Source organism: Tachyglossus aculeatus, chromosome 18 (genome assembly GCF_015852505.1).
Source record: "Tachyglossus aculeatus isolate mTacAcu1 chromosome 18, mTacAcu1.pri, whole genome shotgun sequence".
Lineage (NCBI taxonomy): Eukaryota > Metazoa > Chordata > Mammalia > Monotremata > Tachyglossidae > Tachyglossus > Tachyglossus aculeatus.
In genome coordinates, this window is record NC_052083.1 from 25,736,129 (window position 1) to 25,754,193 (window position 18,065).

General features: G+C 44.1%; 1 protein-coding gene across 6 annotated transcripts in view; it reads right to left on the bottom strand.

Annotated features, from left to right (window-relative positions):
* Nucleotides 1-18,065, bottom strand: part of GABRA5 (gamma-aminobutyric acid type A receptor subunit alpha5) — a 67,984-nt gene that overhangs the window by 15,132 nt on the left and 34,787 nt on the right. For all 6 annotated transcript variants that reach the window (XM_038760257.1, XM_038760258.1, XM_038760256.1 and 3 more), the window contains 2 exons: nucleotides 12,819-12,901; nucleotides 7,586-7,729 (listed from right to left, as the gene is read on the bottom strand). In XM_038760257.1, the coding sequence (XP_038616185.1) occupies nucleotides 7,586-7,729; nucleotides 12,819-12,901 (227 nt within the window). The remainder of the gene's footprint in view (nucleotides 1-7,585; nucleotides 7,730-12,818; nucleotides 12,902-18,065) is intronic.

Sequence of the window (18,065 nt, forward strand, 5' to 3'; positions counted from 1 at the left end):
ACTTCTTGATCCCTTCCTCCCTTCAAGGCCCTACTGAGAGCTCACCTCCTCCAGGAGACCTTCCCAGACTGAGCCCACTCTTTCCTCTCCCCCTCTTCCCCCTCTTCTTCCCCCCGCCTTACCTCCTTCCCCTCCCCACAGCACCTGTATATATGTATATGTGTTTGTATGTATTTTTTACTCTATTTATTTATTTTATTTGTACATATTTATTCTATTTATTTTATTTTGTTAATATGTTTTGTTTTGTTCTTTGTCTCCCCCTTCTAGACTGTGAGCCCACTGTTGGGTAGGGACCGTCTCTATATGTTGCCAACTTGTACTTCCCAAGCGCTTAGTACAGTGCTCTGCACACAGTAAGTGCTCAATAAATACGATTGAATGAATGAAATGAATGAATCCCTCTTATAGTTTAAATTCCAAGGTCACCTGATCTTCCAAGCCAGGGGCAGAGTTGGGGAAAAAGGAAGCAGGACTTTTTGTGAAGCTCAGAAGTGAGGATGCCAGGTCAACCACACATGCATTTTCCTGTACTGCCCTGGCTCAGTTTCCCGGGTTGATCCCCATGGGAGAAGTGGGGTGGTGGGGAGACCCCAGTGTGGGCTGCCACAGTTGGGACTCTATGGACTGGATGTGGAGAGCTGCTGCCACACCACTGCTGCCAGTGGACTGTCTCCCTTGACCCATGTGTGTGCAATTTCCACTACTGGACCAGGGGACAGAGAGGCCACTGCAGCAGTGGGAGGGTCAGTCAGTCAGTCAGTCAATCCGTCAATCATATTTATTGCACACTTACTGTGTACAGAGCACTGTACTAAGCGCTTGGGAGAGTACACTATAACAATATAACAGACACATTCCCTGCCTACAATGAACTTAAGAGTCTAGGGGGGAGACAGATATTAATGTGAATAAAGAAACTATAGCTTTGTACATAAATTCTGTGGGGATGAGAGGGGGATGAATAAAGGGAGCAAGTCAGGGCGATGCAGAAGAGAGTGGGAAAAGAGGAAAGGAGGGCTTAGTCATGGAAGGCCTCTTAGAGGAATCTGAGCTCATCATCAGTCTGGTCTCAGGACTATGGAGGCCCTTTTCCCTCCCCTCAAAATGGGAAAGTGGCACAAACTGAAGTGGCTCAATCCCAATTCTTGAGGAGGGTTTGTGCTACCTGAGATGCGTCCGGCTACAGGATTCATGGAAGTGACATAATGAAAAGCCTTGTATTTGTTTTCTTTCTATTTAAAAGCATGACAAAAATGAAATACCCTACTACCAGCAGTGGTCTGAGGAAGTAGGGCTTTGTGCAAGAGGCGGGGACTGGGCCAGTGTCAGATTCTACCATGTAACTGGCAAGAGGAGGGCGAGTCACAATGTATCATAGTTTGGCCCCCTTGCCTTGGGATTGGTAGAATCAACTGGATGCCCAGACGTATTTGTAAGCCAACCAAATTTCACCCTCATTGAGGACCCAATAAATTACATGCATGGGAAGGAACCATATCTAAAGCTTTGCACCTATGAGCTGTGGAGGTGGAGGTGGGCTGAGTACCTAAGGGGATGGAACTAAGTTTATGGGTGAGGCAGAAGAGAGGGAAAATAGGGTGAGGTGATGAGAGATTCGTCAGGAAAAGCTTCCTGGAGGAGACATTAATTCTGTAAGGCTTTAAAGATGGGGTGAGTGCAGTTAAGTCAGATGTGAATATGTTGCCAACTTGTACTATATGTTCCTCTTCCCCATTCCCCCCGCCCTACCGACTTCCCCTCCCCACAGCACCTCTATATATGTTTGTACAAATTTATTCATTTATTTTACTTGTACATATTTACTATTCATTTTGTTAATGATGTGCATCTAGCTTTACTTCTGTTTATTCTGATGACTTGACACCTGTCCACATGTTTTGTTTTGCTGTCTGTCTCCCCCTTCTAGACTGTGAGCCTGTTGTTGGGTAGAGACCGTCTCTATACATTGCCAACTTGTACTTCCCAAGCACTTAGCACAGTGCTCTGCACACAGTAAGCACTCAATAAATACGATTGAATGAATGCCAACTTGTACTATATGTTGCCAACTTGTACTATATGTTGCCACCTTGTAATTCCCAAGCGCTTAGTACAGTGCTCTGCACCCAGTAAGTGCTCAATAAATATGATTGAATGAATGAATGTGAATGGAGAGGGAAATCCAGGCAGAAAGGAAGACATGAACAACGAGTGTGGCAAGAGTAGGGAGTGAGTGCGCTGTTATTCTCTCCATTTGATTTGAAGATGGATAGATGACCACTTGAGGTTTTTAAGAAGTGGGGAGAGGTGCACAGAACTATTTTTAGAAACATGATCGGCACAACAGAGTGAAATATGGACCAAAAAGTGTTGAGACAAAGCCGGGATGTCAGCAAGGAGGTTGGTAGAGCAGTCAAGACCAGATATGACATGTTCTTGGACCATTCCTTCGTTCACTCATTCAGTGGTATTTACTAAGCACTTCATGTGTGCAGAGTGCTGTACTAAGCGCTTGGGAAAGTAAAATACAACAGTAAACAGTGACATTCCCTGCCCACAATGAGCTCACAGTCTAGAGTGGGGGAGACAGACATCAATACAAATAAATAAAATTACAGATATGTACATAAGTGCTTTGGGGCCGGGAGGGGGGAAGGGCAAAGGGAGCAGGTTAGGGTGAGGTGGAAGGGAGTGGGAGATGAGGAAAAGTGGGACTTAGTCTGGGAAGGTCTTTTGGAGGAGATATGCCTTCAATAAGACTTTGAAGCAGTGGAGAGTGGTTGTCTGTTGGACTGGAGGAGAGAGGGTGTTCCAAGTCAGAGGCAGGATGTGGGCTAGGGGTCGGCGGTGAGACAGGTGAGATCGAGGCACAGTGAGAAGGTTAGTACTAGAGGAGTGAACTGCGCAGGCTAGGATGTAGAAGGAGAAAAGCGAGGTGAGAGCAAGATGATGGACTGCTTTAAAGTCAATGGTGAGGAGTTTTTGTTTGTTACGGAGGTGGATGGACAACCACTGGAGTTTCTCGAAGAGTCGAGTGACATGTCAAGAACATTTCTGTAGAAAAATGATCCAGACAGCAGAGTGAAGTATGGACTGGAGTGTGGAAAGACAGGAGGCTGGGAGGTCAGCAAGGAGGCTGATGCAGTAATCCAGGTGGGATAGGATGAGTGATAGTATTAATGTGGTAACAGAATGGATGGAGAGGAAAGGCTGGGTTTTAGCGATGTTGTAAAGGTGGGACCGACAGGATTTGGTGACAGATTGAATTGAAAGGAAAAGAAGAGGCAGATTTTGGAGATTTGTGAAGATGGAATTCGCAAGATTTGGTGACTTGTGCATTGAAGTGCTTAGTACTGTTCTCTGCACACAGTAAGTGCTCAATAAATACGACTGAATGAACAAATGAATGAATTAAAGGAAAGTGATGAGTCAAGTATAATGCCAAGTTTATGGATTTGAGACACAGAGAGGCTGGTTTGTCTACGGTGATGGGGAAGTCAGAAGGAGGACAGAGTTTGGGTCGGAAGATGTAGAGTTCTGTTTTGGTCATGTTACATTTGAAGTGTTGGCAGGACACCCAGTCTAGATGTCCTGAAAGTAGGAGGAAATTAGAGATTTCAGAGAAGAGAGAGGTCAGAGTTGAAGAGATAGATCTGGGAGTCCTCCGCAGAGAAGCCAAAGGAACAGACAAGCTCCCCATGAGATTGGGTGTAAATGGAGACTAGAAGGTGACCCAGAATGGAGCCTTCAGTTTAGGGTGTAAAAAAATGCAGTACTGCAAGCTCCCTGAAGACATAGATCATGCCTACTAATTCTATTGTAATCTTTCAAACCTTTAGTAGACTGCTCTGCCCCAAGGCCTTCTGTATTTAATATTGATAAGATAAAATGCATTTGGACACATATTTTGAGTTGGAGGAAATAGTAAGTGAACAAATCCAATTTCCCATTATAACTTTTCTATTTCATATTCAGCAATTAATTTTAAGAGAAGGCAGAAGGATAAGAGAAGTAAGGTTAGGAAGAGGAGGAGATGGAAGAGAAGAACTATAAGCTCGTTGTGGGCAGGGAACACGCCTATCAACTCTATTATACTATACTCTCCCAAGTGCTGAACACAGTGCTCTGCACAAAGTAAGCACTCAATAAATACCATTGATTAAAGAAGAAAGAAAAGTGGGAGTAAGAAAAAAGGGAAAATGTGAAAGAGGACAAGAAAAAGGAGGAAGAGGGTGAAATGTCTTAAGCATGTAACAAGAAACCCTAATTACCTGTCCCCAAAAGTTTGATACAGAACCACCCCCCCAAAAAAAATCCACTGCTTAGTGTCGCTTCCTCAAACAGAATTGGATTTCTGCATTTCATTAATCCCTGGCTACAATCTGTGTCCTGATTCCTGCAATCAGAACACAGCCAACCCAGATGTAACCTGGGACATTACTTCCGTGACGTGGGAAGCATTTCCTCTTCATTGGCTTCAGGCTGAGTCGGGGAAGGGAGGTGAAGAGACAGGTGGTTGTGTGGCCTGGTTTGGAAAAGCTTATTTTGGGGTGCCGACCAGAAGCTCAGTGCTGCCCTGATATAGGACAAGGAGAGCAGACATGGGGGGCTCTCATTGGGTGAGAGCTTTCTGACTGGAAGAGAGAGCCAAGAAATTGGACTCACTGGCTGGCGGGAGATCGGTTTCTTCAGCTTCTTGGCTCTGAACAAGCTTTCCAGGTCATGGCCTGGCTCCTTCTCTGGATCTGCTTCTTTATGAGGGAGGCAAGAGCAGAGCTACCCTTCATGACTGAGAACAACGCTGCACTGATGGTGAACTGGTAAAGCGTGAACTATAATTTCCTGGCTTCTGGACTTGGACTTAGGGTTTGAAGCAGTGGCCAGAGTAGATTTATACACTACATATATACCTTCAAGGGTCAGAGATCTCTGTTTGTGGGGGTGGAGGGGAAGACAGAAGCTCACAGTCTGGGTAACTGAATAGGAATGAGGTGGATGGCAATTAGATCGATGGTAGAAGCAGATTGGCAGATGGACTTCTTGGCAGCCATTCAAGCTTGGACTCTGGTGAAAGAGGCAACCACACTCTGTCCAGGGACCTGCAGTGAGCCCATCCTGCCCAGTGGAGGACCTAGGATCAAGGCAGGAAGGGCTCTAACCTACTCTCCCTCCTACTTGTGGAACAGGGACTATGTCCCACTTAATCTACGTCCCCCAGTGCTTAGAACAGAGCTTAATGCGTAGTAAGCATTCACCAAATGCCATTAAAAATATTAAAATAGGGGAAGGGCTTTTCTCCCTAGGAAAAGAAGAGTGATCAGAGACATTGCTATTATTACAGGTTCACTCACTGCTTCCTTGGGTTTGCAAAAGGAAGGGCCATCGCCCCATGTGGGATAACCTGATTACCTTGTATCTCCCCTGGTGCTTAGAACAGTGCTTGGCACACAGTAAGCACTTAACAAGTACCATTATGTGTGTGTATGTATACATATATCTCGCAAAAGGACAGTAAAAGAAGGGTGATCAATCCACAAAAGTCCTAGGAATAATGAGCACTCCTAGCCCTAGGAATAATAATAAGTCCATCACCTTGCCCCCCTCCTACCTTACTTTGCTTCTCTCCTTCTATAACCCAGCCTGCACACTTTGCTTCTTTGGTGCTAACCTTCTTACTGTGCCTCTATCTCACCTATCTAGCCACCGACCCCTGGCCCATGTCCTAACTCTGGCATGGAATGCCCTCCCTCCTCAAATCTGCCAGACAATTACTCTCTCCTGCTTCAAAGCCTTACTGAAGGCACATCTCCTCCAAGGGGCCTTCCCAGACTAAGCCCCTCTTTTCCTCCACTTCCACTCGCTGCTGCATTGCCCTGACTTGCTCCCTTTGCTCTTCTCCCCCTCCCCGCCCCACAGCACTTTTGAATAGATCTATAATTTTATTTATTTGTGTTGATATCTGTTTATTTATGTTGATATCTGTCTGCCCCCACTAGACTGTGAGCTCGGTGTGGGCAGGGATTGTCACTCTTTATTGCTGTATTGTACTTTCCCAAGTGCTTAGTACAGTGCTCCGCACACGAGTGCTAAATAAATATGATTGAATGAATGAATGACCCTTCTCCAGGCCTGACCTGAAAGTTCAGTTACATCATCAGTCCTCCCAAATAACCCCTCTCTGCCCTGCCCCTGGTCCCACAGGACCCCAGTTTCTGTGGCTGGTGAAGTTTGACTTATGGGAGAAGTGGCCGACAGGCTGGAGGTACTGGAAAGTAATCCTGAAGTGATGTTATTCTCTCCCCACACCTCCTACTCCAGCTCTGGCTCTTCCTCCTCCTTCTCTCCTTTGTCCTACTCTTTTTCTTCTTTGTTTTCCTCCTCCTCTTCCTCTTAATCCTCCTCCTTCTGATCCTCTATTCCTTTTCCTTCTCCTTTCTCTTCCTCCTCCTCCTTCTCTTCGTCATCCTCCTCCTCCTCCTCCCTATCCCTCTCTTCTTTCTCTTTCTCCTCCTTTTCATCCTCCTGCTCCTTCTCATCCTGCTCCTCTTTCTCTTCCTCCTCCTCCTCCTTATCTCCTCCTCTGCCTCCTCCTCCTTCTGTTCCCCATCCTTCTCCTGTTTCTCTTCCTCCTTCTCTTCCTTCTCTGCCTCTTCATCCTCCTCCTTTTCCACTTCCTTCTTTTCCCTTTCCTCCTCTTCCTCTTCTGCCCTTTTAGGCTCAGTTTTGTCTCCACTTACTATTCTTTCCTGGCCGTTGTACCTTCCTCTCCTCTTCTCAAGATCCTAGAACCAACCGGAAGTTTTAAACAAAGGCTCTCTGCAATTCCTCAGGGCCTCGCATCTCAGTCTATTATGTTATATAAACAGGTCCGGTTGACCCTAGAGGCTGCCCCTAAATCCTCTCCCATTCCTAGCTGCCCACGTCAATCACATGTGGACAGCTGCAACTGGGATTAAAGTTTCTTTGTCTCTCCTAATGCTGCTACATCTGCCACCATTGTCAGCTGGAGATAGAATCGGGATCCTTTGGGAGGGCTAACTTTCTCTCCCCATATGTCACCAAGCTAAGTAACATACTGCTCCTACCCTCCACCACCCTGGTTTCATCCAGCCGGGCACTGGGATTGAATCAACCCAAAAAGATTCATGCTCTGTTGCTCTTGGAACCAGCTCTCCAACAAAGTACTAGTGATAGTATTTATTAAGTGCTTACTGTGGGCAGAGCACTGTACTAAACACTGAGAAAAAATACATAGAGGATTTAGACCTGATCCCTGGCTCTCCGGGGGCTCTCAATCTCAAAAAGCAAGTAAGATGTCATAATGGACAACTCCAAAAGAGCCATGCTCAAGGTAGGACCGGTATTGTATACCCCATTTGGTTGTCTTTCCCAGTTAGCATCCAGAATGCTCTTTAGGGGAGACCTCAGGGCCCAGGCAAGAAACATGTCTACCGGCTCTGTCATGTTGTGCTCTCCCAAAGGATTAGTACAGTGCTCTGCACACATTAAGTGCTCAATAAATGCCACTGACTGATTGACTGGGGGAGCATGGAAATGTGTCCAGAGAGGTAATTTCACCCACCGGTACTGGTGCTGATATTTTCAGTTCCCACAGTTTGTCCCATGAGATGATACTGGTTTAGACGGGAGCCATCTTCTGCTACCACTACTGATTTAGCAGTGCCGTTGGTCCAGATGTAGATTACTTCTGAATTGGGGTAAGCATCTAGCAAGGATAACAGAAAGAGAAATGGAAAGCTGTTTCAGTGTCAACATTATAGGACCCATGATTTTTAATGAACAGAAGATAGGAAGCAACATAGGTTCTGAAAGGAACAAGTTAAAATTCTGTGATATAACCATAGAAGAAGGGAGATTTTTTTAAAAAAAGGTATTAAGCAATTGCTATGTGTCAGACACTTATTGCTAGAATAGATACAAGATAATCAGGTTGGACACAGCCCATTTCCCACATTGGGGTTCACAGTCTAAATCCCCATTTTACAGATGGGGTAACAGAGGTACAGAGAAGTGAAATGACTTGCCCAAGGTCACATGACAGACAAGTAGCGGAGCCAGGATTAGAACCCTGGTCAAGCTCATTGTGTGCAGGGAATGTGTCTGTTTATTGTTACATTATTCTCTCCCAAGTGCTTAGTACAGTGCTCTGCACACAGTAAGCACTCAGCAAATATGACTGACTGACTCCACTAGGCCACACAGGGATTTGTCTGAGGAAGAACAGTTGAGTCCTCTGAATTTGCAGCAATTTTGATTTGGATCTGTTTGGTCCTGAGAGAGTAGAAAAGATTCCCTTGTGAGTTTGATCTTGTGAAACTACTGGGCTTTGATTATCCCTGAGAGAGATCATTTGATCCTATTATTAAAGCTCTGCATATAGAGCCTGAAGACTTCTGTCCCACTCTCAGCTGCTGCCTTGGTGTGATTCCACACCATTCAGTCAATCAATCAATGCCAGGCCGGTCTCTTAGGTCCCAGGACCTCATTTCTGATTTTTAAATAGGAATTCTACTTCTAGACAGCCTCATGGACAGCCGAGTGAGCTCCAGCCCAGTGCAAAATAATTGAAATGTGGTGAAATCCCTTTGTTTATTCATTATCCTTCTGAGGAGCAGCATAGTCTAGTGGAAACAGTGCGGAAGTGAGTATCAGACCTGGATTCTAATTACAGGTGAGGAAACTGAGGCATAGAAATTTTAGTGACTTGCTTAAGGTCACCCAGCCTCCCTGCATCTACTCTCCCACTTTCCTAGGGTGCGACCTTGGGCAAAATTACTTAGCTTTCTGTATCCCAATCTGCACAATGGGGATTAAATGTTCTCCCTTCCCCTTATACTGCACGAGGCCTATGTGGGACAGAAACTGTTTCTGTTTCCAAAATTATTATTAAGGCTCATAGGAAAGAGTAATTTTTATGAGTCAACCCAATTCTAGTTATAGCATCAAAGGAAATATCACTTTAATGGAGGCTTTGGGTTTCATGGTAGTCATCTGTATACTAAAAAAAGGTTGTGAGGTAGAGATGGATATTGGCTAACTTGACCAAGTCCTGAAAGAAAACTGAGCTGAAGCCAGAGATTCTCACAGTCCCATTGAGCTGTTGCACTTCCAGGAATCAGAGTAGTGGCTTGATTGTTTCCTGCCCTCCTCTTGCCAGAAGTTGAAACACTATGGCAAATCACAGTATTAAGCACTTCCTATGTACTGAGCACTGTCATAAGTGATGGGAATACACAGATGGGAACTGGATATTGTCCCTGTCCCTCGGGGATTGCTAGCAATGTTCCCCCCACTCACTGACTCAAGTTGTAAGCCAAAGGGGAAGACAGATATAGAACAACTAAGATAGTATATAGAAGCATTACCTGCACACCTCTGCCCCATCTCTTTCCTCCACCCCCATCCCCAGTGCTGTTCATAGAAAAATCCCCTCATTCTGAAGCTTGGCCTAGAGGAAAGAGCATGGGACTGGGAGGCAAGGACTCTTCCACTTGTCTGCCCTGTGACCTTGGGCAAGTCACTTCTCTTCTCTGTGCCTCAGTTTCATCATCTGTAAAACGTGAATCAAATATCTTTTCTCCCTCCCCTTGGACTATGAGCCCTATGTGAGTCAGGGACTGCATCTGATCTGCAATATATTGTGGCTATCCCAGAGCTGTGCACATAATAAGTGCTTAAAAAACACAAGAATTGTTATTATTTGTGGTTCTCCAGAGAGTGCTGCCATTGGTTATGTTGCAAGCTGAATTGGGTTGATTGGGGGAGGCGGGAGTGAAGTGAGTTGACTCCCGTCACCATGGCAACTATAACCAGGCCCTAGAGGGACAATTTTCCCTGTGCACCCCAGAATGAGGGAGTTATTGTTTAGCAGCAGGAGGGGCTCTTGTGAGAGTTGCTGAATGGTGTTTCCTCTGAATTTCCCAGGCTAAACTCCCCAGCCTGCTCTTTCCAGCCTCCACAGAATTTGTTTTAATCACCTTAAGCAAACCAGGCTGGAAATGCCTCTGAAATCACAATTTGTGTTTTAACAATTTACTTTGGATGAGCGCCTACAAACCTCAAGTCAAAAAGTCACTTTGCCAGCACTTTGTCAGGTCATTAAAAACAGGTTTTTAAACAAAAACCTGACGTTTTACTGAATTTTTACAAATAAGTGATTTTTTTTTTGCCAAGGCTACACTCAAGAGGAGGAATGACAGCATTCAAAACTCCTGATTTCTAACTCCAATTGAAATTGTTATGGCAAGTGAGCAACACAATAGCAAGGCAATAAATACAATTCTAGCACAATAAAGAGGCTTGTGATTTGTATCCTTGAAGTCTTTAAGATTTTCTATTGTAGTATTTATTTATAATACAAACAGGCTGCTTCAAAGAGATAATTCTTGAACTGTCTGGTGACTCTGCTTAATTGAATAATTGAATTACAAACAAAACTACTAAGGGGATCAGAAATCATATTTTTCCATTCAGAGACTTTGTTAACACTGGCTTTCTGAAGTTCCAAAATGTTTATTTTGAGGATAACGCCATTTGCTAGTTGAAAGTCATGATGTTTTTAAGCAGTGAGTAAGTTCAGCTGCATTATCTTGTGATGACAAAGCTGTCCACTGCTTCCATTTTAGACCATTTTGCACTAAGATAAGAAGACTGTAATTTGATTAATTGGGCATGAGTGATTTACTGTTATGTCCAGCCAGCATCAAAGAGGGTAATGGGAAGCTTTAATGGACTGCACAGTCCCCTGAGTCATGGCTATTAGCTAGCTTCATACAGTAAAACAATCTGATTTTTCTGGTAGTTTGGATGCCAGACACCATTTTGGAAAAATGAAACACACATCTCATTTGCTCTTAACACTTCCCTTAGTACTTCACACTTATATTCCAAACACTTCATTCATGATTCATCTTCAACCCCTAAATTTGGGTGAATTGTGTAGAGCAGGGAGTTTGAACAGGGACTTGCCCAATAACTGGAATATATATATATCCCCTTCTCCACAGAAAACTCTCTCCAGGGTATCTGAGTTTAGAGGAAATTCCGCAAGCTCCTTGTTGTCAGGGAATATGTCACCAACTCTGTTAAACTGTACTCTCCCAAGTGCTTAATACAGTACTCTGCACAGACTAGGCAGTGTGGTTTAGTGGAACGAGCCCACTGGAGTTAGAAGTTAGGAGTTAGAAGATGTGGGTTCTAATCCCTGCTCCTCCACTTATCAGCTGTGTGACTTTGGGTAAGTCATGCTTAGTACAGTGCTCTGAACAGAGTAAGCGCTCAATAAATACCACTGACTGACAACTTCTCTGTGCCTTGGTTACCTCATCTGTAAAATGGGGATTAACTCTGGATTAAGTTTGGGGATTAAGTTTGTTCCATGTGGGACAACCTGATAACCTTGTATCTACCTCAGAGCTTAAAACAATGCTTGGCACATAGTAAGCGCTTAACATATACCATCATCGTTATTATTATGACTTTGGGCAAGTCACTTAACTTCTCTGTGCCTCAGTTACCTCATCTGTAAAATGGGGAGTAAGACTGTGAGCCCCACATGGGACAACCGGATCACCTTGTATCCTCCCCAGCGCTTAGAACAGTGCTTTGCACATAGTAAGCGCTTAACAAATGCAATCATTATTATTATTAGACTTTTAGACTGTGAGCCCACTGTTGGGTAGGGACTGTCTCTATATGTTGCCAACTTGTACTTCCCAAATGCTTAGTACAGTGCTCTGTACACAGTAAGCTCTCAATAAATACGATTGATTGATTATTATTATACGGTAAATACCTCTGACTGACTGATTGTTTGATTCTAAGGTTCTTGTCTCCTTAAGCCGAAACTGCCCTCAGGAAAGACATTTAGCTTGCCATTTACAAAAGTGAAGACAACACTTCATTTGGGGCCTTTCAAAAGAATAATAATTGTAATATTATTTAAGTGTTTACTAAGGAAGTACACAACTAAGGCTCTTGACTGTGAGCCCATTGTTGAGTAGGGACCGTCTTTATATGTTACCAACTTGTACTTCCCAAGCGCTTAGTACACTGCTCTGCACACAGTAAGTGCTCAATAAATATGACTGACTGAATGAATGAATGAATGAACTAAGAATTTTGAAATCCCCAGTAATTGTGGCTGTCTACCCCATAAGATTATAAACTCCCTGTGGGCAAGCAATGTAGTTAGTGCTTCTGTATTACTTCCCCAAGTGCTTAGTACAGTGCACTGTGCCCAGTAGGGGCTCATTAAATGCCACCACTACCACTTCTCTTGGAAAATAGCTAGTGCACATCAGCAGGTATAGAGGAGAGGAACCCTAGGGTCATCTCTATGAACAGCTGGTGATGGTCCTGCATGAATGCTGTATTGAGCGCTGGGGAAACCTGGAAGGGAACTGATTGGTGTAGTTCCTGGACCACAAGGGTGCAGCTTAAAGCCCTAGAGTTCACCACAGAGAAGGAATACTGGGTCAATCATGCAAACATGACACGTGAAAAGACATCAATATTAGAGCATTCATTCATTCATTCAATTGTATTTATTGAGCACTTACTGTGTGCAGAGCACTGTACCAAGCACTTGGGAAGTACAAGCAGTAGCTAGAGTACTGGCCTGGACCTTCTCCCCCACTTCGGGGTTGGATGTCAGGCACAGAACCAGTTGCTCTTGCTGGAAATGGAAATACTCTGAAGGTCCAGCACTTAGAACAGTGCTTTGCATGTAGTAAGTTCTTAATTAATGCCATCATTATTATTTAGCCACAGTCCCAACTGTGGAAGAAACTTACAACTTCCGAATTTCAGAGGGCAAGCATGTGCATCCATGGGAAAGTCTTCTAGTTGCATGGGACATTCAGCAGAGATGGTCAGCCTGAAAAGAGAAACACAGGGAACAATTGTAATTGACTCACGACACAAGATATCTTTTCCCTGGCACATATTCCTGTGATTTTTCTAGATAAAATTATGAATGTTTTTACCGGTCATTCACTCCCATCTTCCAGGAAAATCTCCTTGAGTTACAATTTTACACATAATTTGGGTGCTGAGGTAAATATTTATAGAGCTGGCTTTTTTCTATTTTTGCCTTTATTACAAAAAAAAACAAAAAACAACAAAAACATGCCAAACAGTTGCAAGCTCCACTCCCCATAATAAAACTCCCCCAAACCCCACAAATGGATTCACAGAGGCGGTGGATGACCCTGAGAATCTGCTAAGACTGCAGAAGCTACCATTTTTTCTAGCAATTTCAGTCCCACTCAATTCAAGATTGGACAGGGAACTTAGAAGTTAAGGTGAAAAGATAGTCTAGTTAAGATTGCAGTGAATATACTAGACTAAGATTTAACCATTTTTTCCAGGAGGCCTTCTCTGACTAAGCCCTCATTTCCTTTTCTCCCATTCTACTTTGACTTCTGAGTCACCCTTGCATTTGGATTTGTACCCTTTATTCACCCCACCTTCAGCTCCACATATTCATTAAATTGTATTTATTGAGTGCTTACTGTATGCAGAGCACTGTACTAAGAACTTGCTATATCTATATCTATAACATATGTACATGTCATAACATTAATTTATATTAATGTCTGTCTCCCCCTCTGGACTGTAAGTTCCTTTTGGGCAGGGAATGTATCTACCAACTCTGTTATACTGTACTTTTCCAAATGCTAAATATGGTGCTCTGCACATGGTAAGCGCTCAAGAAATACGGTTGATTGATCGATTGACAAACTGGCCCTAAATACACTGATTTTGTTTGGCCTGTTATAACAGCAGAAATTATCTGAACCTGGGTCTCCCTGCTGGCTATCCCTTAGTTACTATCAAAAGAAATTCTCAGTGGATAAAATCTAGTTTGGAGTGTTTGAAATTTTCCCTGCTAATGAAGCATTTCCTATAATTATAGGTGTGGTATTTGTTAAGTGCTTACACAGTCCTTGTCCCATATGGGGCTCACAGTCTATGGTTGGGGAGGGAGACCATATATTTAATCGGCATTTACGGATGAGGAAACTAAGGCACAGAATCACACCCTAGGAAAGTGGTAAAGCCAAAATTAGAATTCAGTTCTCCAACTCCCAGTCCTGTTCTTCTCATTCGCCCTCATGCCTGAATGGTGTATTTTGGGCAGACATGATGCTTGCGGATCTGCAGGTTTCTTTCTTCCTGTCTGATTCAGGCTGCTCTCTCCTAAGCCTCTGTGCTCCTTGTTGCCTGGGGAGGATCCAGGAAACCTCATGTCCAGCTAAACTGGGCTGGACCAAGCTGCACTCAGCTCTGCTCTAGTCATTCATTCATTCATTCATTCAATCATATTTATTGAGCGCTTATTGTTTGCAGAGCACTGTACTAAGCGCTTGGGAAGTACAAGTTTGTAACATATAGAGACGGTCCCTACCCAGTAGCGGGCTCACCTCTGTCCAGACCTACTTTGAGATGCATGCTGAAATAATAATAACAATTAATAATTATGGCATTTGTTAAGTGCTCACTATGACCTGGGGTTTAGTCAAGTTAATCAGGTTAGACAAAGTACTGCACTGTGTCACAGTGCACTGAGCATTTTCTCACCCTGTCAACTTAAATCTTCCTACAAGTACAGTGGAAAAGTATTATTTACACACCCCAGGAATCCTCCCTCTGACAAAAAAGGTTTACTGGTCCACAGTCTCTTTCCCTTCACACAAACCACTTTTAAGTGGCTCTCATGCCATTAGAACCTTGAAGCCAAATCAATCAATCAACCAATCAATAATAATAGTGGTATTTATTAAGCACTTACTAGGTGTCAAGCACTATACTAAACCCTGGGTAGATAAAAAAATAATCAGTTCCCAGATGTGGTTCACAGATTTATTGGGCATTCATGTGAAGAGCATTGAACTAAGCACTTGGGAAAGTGCAACAGAGTTACTAGACATGGTTCTTGCTCTCACCCCTTTCAGGATTGCACTTGGAGAGTTTCCAGTACTCTATTAGTCTTGGCTAAAGGAGGGAGAGTCAAGCAGAGGCCTACTCATTACATTCCTAGGTTGGCCAGTGGCTAGCGAGTGGAAGGCCATCTGCTATAAGTCAAAACACACCTGTGCTGGGCAGCAGGGGCATGGGAAAGAGTCGAGGACAGAGACTCAAGTTTACTGCTCAGAAGAAGGTAATGGTAAACAATTTCCATATTTTTACCAAGAAAACTCCATGGATACACTTTGTGTGCTTTAACTCTGCCCCCTTCTCCGTCTGACAAAATTATTTCTGCATCCTTATTGACACCCTTGCCCTTTGCCCTCAACAATTGTTCCAGATGTGTAACTCCCTCCTCAAACACCCTGTCCGGCTGCCTTCCTCATCCCTTGCCCCTAGCAACCTGGCTAGGTATTTTATGGAGAAAATTGACTCTTTCAGGTGTGTTCTCCCTAAAATCTCCCCTGCCGCTCCCCAATCCTTCCCTGCTTCTGTCCCTTCTTCAACACTTCCATCTTTCCCAGCAGTATCTCCAGAGGAAATCACCTGCCTCCTATCAAAATCTAACCCCTCCACCAGTTCATTCTATTCCATCCCTTCACACCTTATCAAAGCACTTGCCCCTTTCCTTCTTCCTTCCCTGATTGCCATCTTCAACTGTCCACTCTCCAATGGCTTCTTCCCCACTGTATTCAAACATTCTTGTGTTTCCCCTATCTTAAAAAAAAATGCCTCCCTTGACCCCAAGGCTCCCTCCAGTTATCACTCCATCTCCCTTCTACCATTCCTCTCCAAACTCCTTGAGCGAGTTGCCTACACCTGCTGTGTCCAGTTCCTTTCCTCCAATTCTCCCAATCTGGCTTCCACCCACTTGACTAGAAACTGCTGTTTCAGAAGTCACAAATGACCTCTTACTTGCTAAATCCGATGGCCTCTACTCCATCCTAATCCTCTTTGACCTCTCAGCTTCCTTTGACACTATCGACCTCCCCCTTCTCCTGGAAATATTATCCAACCTAGGTTTCATGGATACTGTCCTCTCCTGGTTCTCCTCCTATCTTTCTGGCTGCTCATTCTCAGTCTCTTTCACGGGTTCCTCCTATGCCTCCCACACCCTAACAGAGGGAATTCCTCAAGGTTCAGTTCTGTGCCATCTTCTATTTTCCATCTCCACCCACTCCCTTGGAGAACTCATTCACTCCCATGCCTTCAACTATCACCTCTATGAAGATAATTTCCGAATCTACATCTTCAGTCTGGATCCCTCTTCTTTTCTGTAGTCTAGCATTTCCTCCTGTCTTCAGGACATCTCTACTTGCATGTCCCATCAACACCTTAAATTTAACATATCTGAAACAGCACTCCTGATCTTCTCAGAGAGGCAACATGGCCTAGTGTGGATAGAGCATGAGGCTGGGAGTCAGAAGGACTTGGATTCCAATTCCAGCTCTGTCACTTGTCCGCTGTGTGACCTTGGCTAAGTCACTTAACCTCTCTGTGTCTCAGCTCATCTGTAAAATGGGGATTAAGACTGTGAGCCCCATGTGCTCTAGACTGTAAGCTACAGTCCTCTAGATTGTAAACTCATTGTCGGCAGGGAATGTGTCTGTTTATTGTTGCATTGTGCTTTCCCAAGCTCTTAGTACAGTTTTCTGAACATGATAAATGCTCAATAAATGAGTGAATGAATGTGGGACAGGGACCGTGTCCAACCCAAAGTGCTGGGGTAGATACAAGATAATCATAGGAATTATGAAAAGCAGCTTTGGTCTAGTGGTAAGAGCATGGGCCTAGGAGTCAGAGGACTTGAGGTCTAATCCCAGTTCCATCACTTGTCTGCTGTGTGACCTTGAGCAAGTCATTTAACTTCTCTGTGCCTCAATTACCTCATCTGTAAAACAAGGATTGAAACTGTGAACCTCATGTGGAACAGGGGCTGTGTCCAACCTGATTACTTTGATTACCTCAGAGATTTAAACAGTGCTTGACATGTAATAAGTGCTTAATAAATACCACAATTATTATTATTATAGTCAGGTTGGACACAGTCTATGTCTAGAGCACATGGGGCTCACAGTCTTAATCCCCATTTTACAGATGAGGTAACTGAGACACAGAGGAGTTTGGTGACTCTCCCAAGGTCACAGAGCAGACAGAGGGCAGAATCATGATTAGAGCCCAAGACCTATGACTCTCAGTCCCCTGCACTTTCCACAAGGCAACATTGTTTTTCAGGTGCTGTAGACTTTCCATCACCTGAAGTCGCTTTGCAGCCTAGGCATATGAAGCAAGCTTCGGAAATGATCTAGGATGGATCAAAGGAGGGAAAAAGGTATGAAGGATTTGAGTTTGGTGGAGAGGGCAGTGTTGAAGGTGTGGATTTATCCAGCAAGAGAGGGGAGGTTAGTTAGAAAGGGAGTCCAAGTGAGGTATGATGACTCAGAGTAATTGGAAGGGATTAAGTGATCAGAGGACTCTGTGAGGGCAGAAGCTGTGTGGGAGAGCAGCCTGGTCCAAAAATGTTGAGAAATATGCTGTGAAACTGGTCCTCAGTGCAGCTTTTCGACATCTGGCCCCTGGGTGCGATTTCTTTCTGCTAAGGTGATAATAGATCACTTGAAACTTGCAGACATACAAAAAGGACCGACCCTAAAGCTTTACTGCTTTAATAATTCCCCAGGTTCATGCTGAGAAAATGGGTTTTGGAGTTGAAACCCAGTGATTTTTAGTTTCCGGACAAAGAAAGCTCACTCCTATGACCCATTTAAAGCCTGCGGCTGCATCTCCATTGACATTGTGCCCATAATCGATCCATTTTTACTTGCCTTCTGTCCTAAGAAAGGATCCTGGTGGCACATGGTACACGCCTCATGGCACATCTTTCTACAAAAACATTAAGGATATGTCATCCCCTCTCCTCAAAAGTCTCCAGTGGTTGCCCAGCCACCTCCATAACAAACAAAAACTCCTCACCATGGGCTTTAAAGCAGTCCATCCGCTTGACCCCACCCACCTCACCTCAGTTCTCTCCTTCTACAACCCAATCCGCATACTTCGTTCCTCTCGTGCTA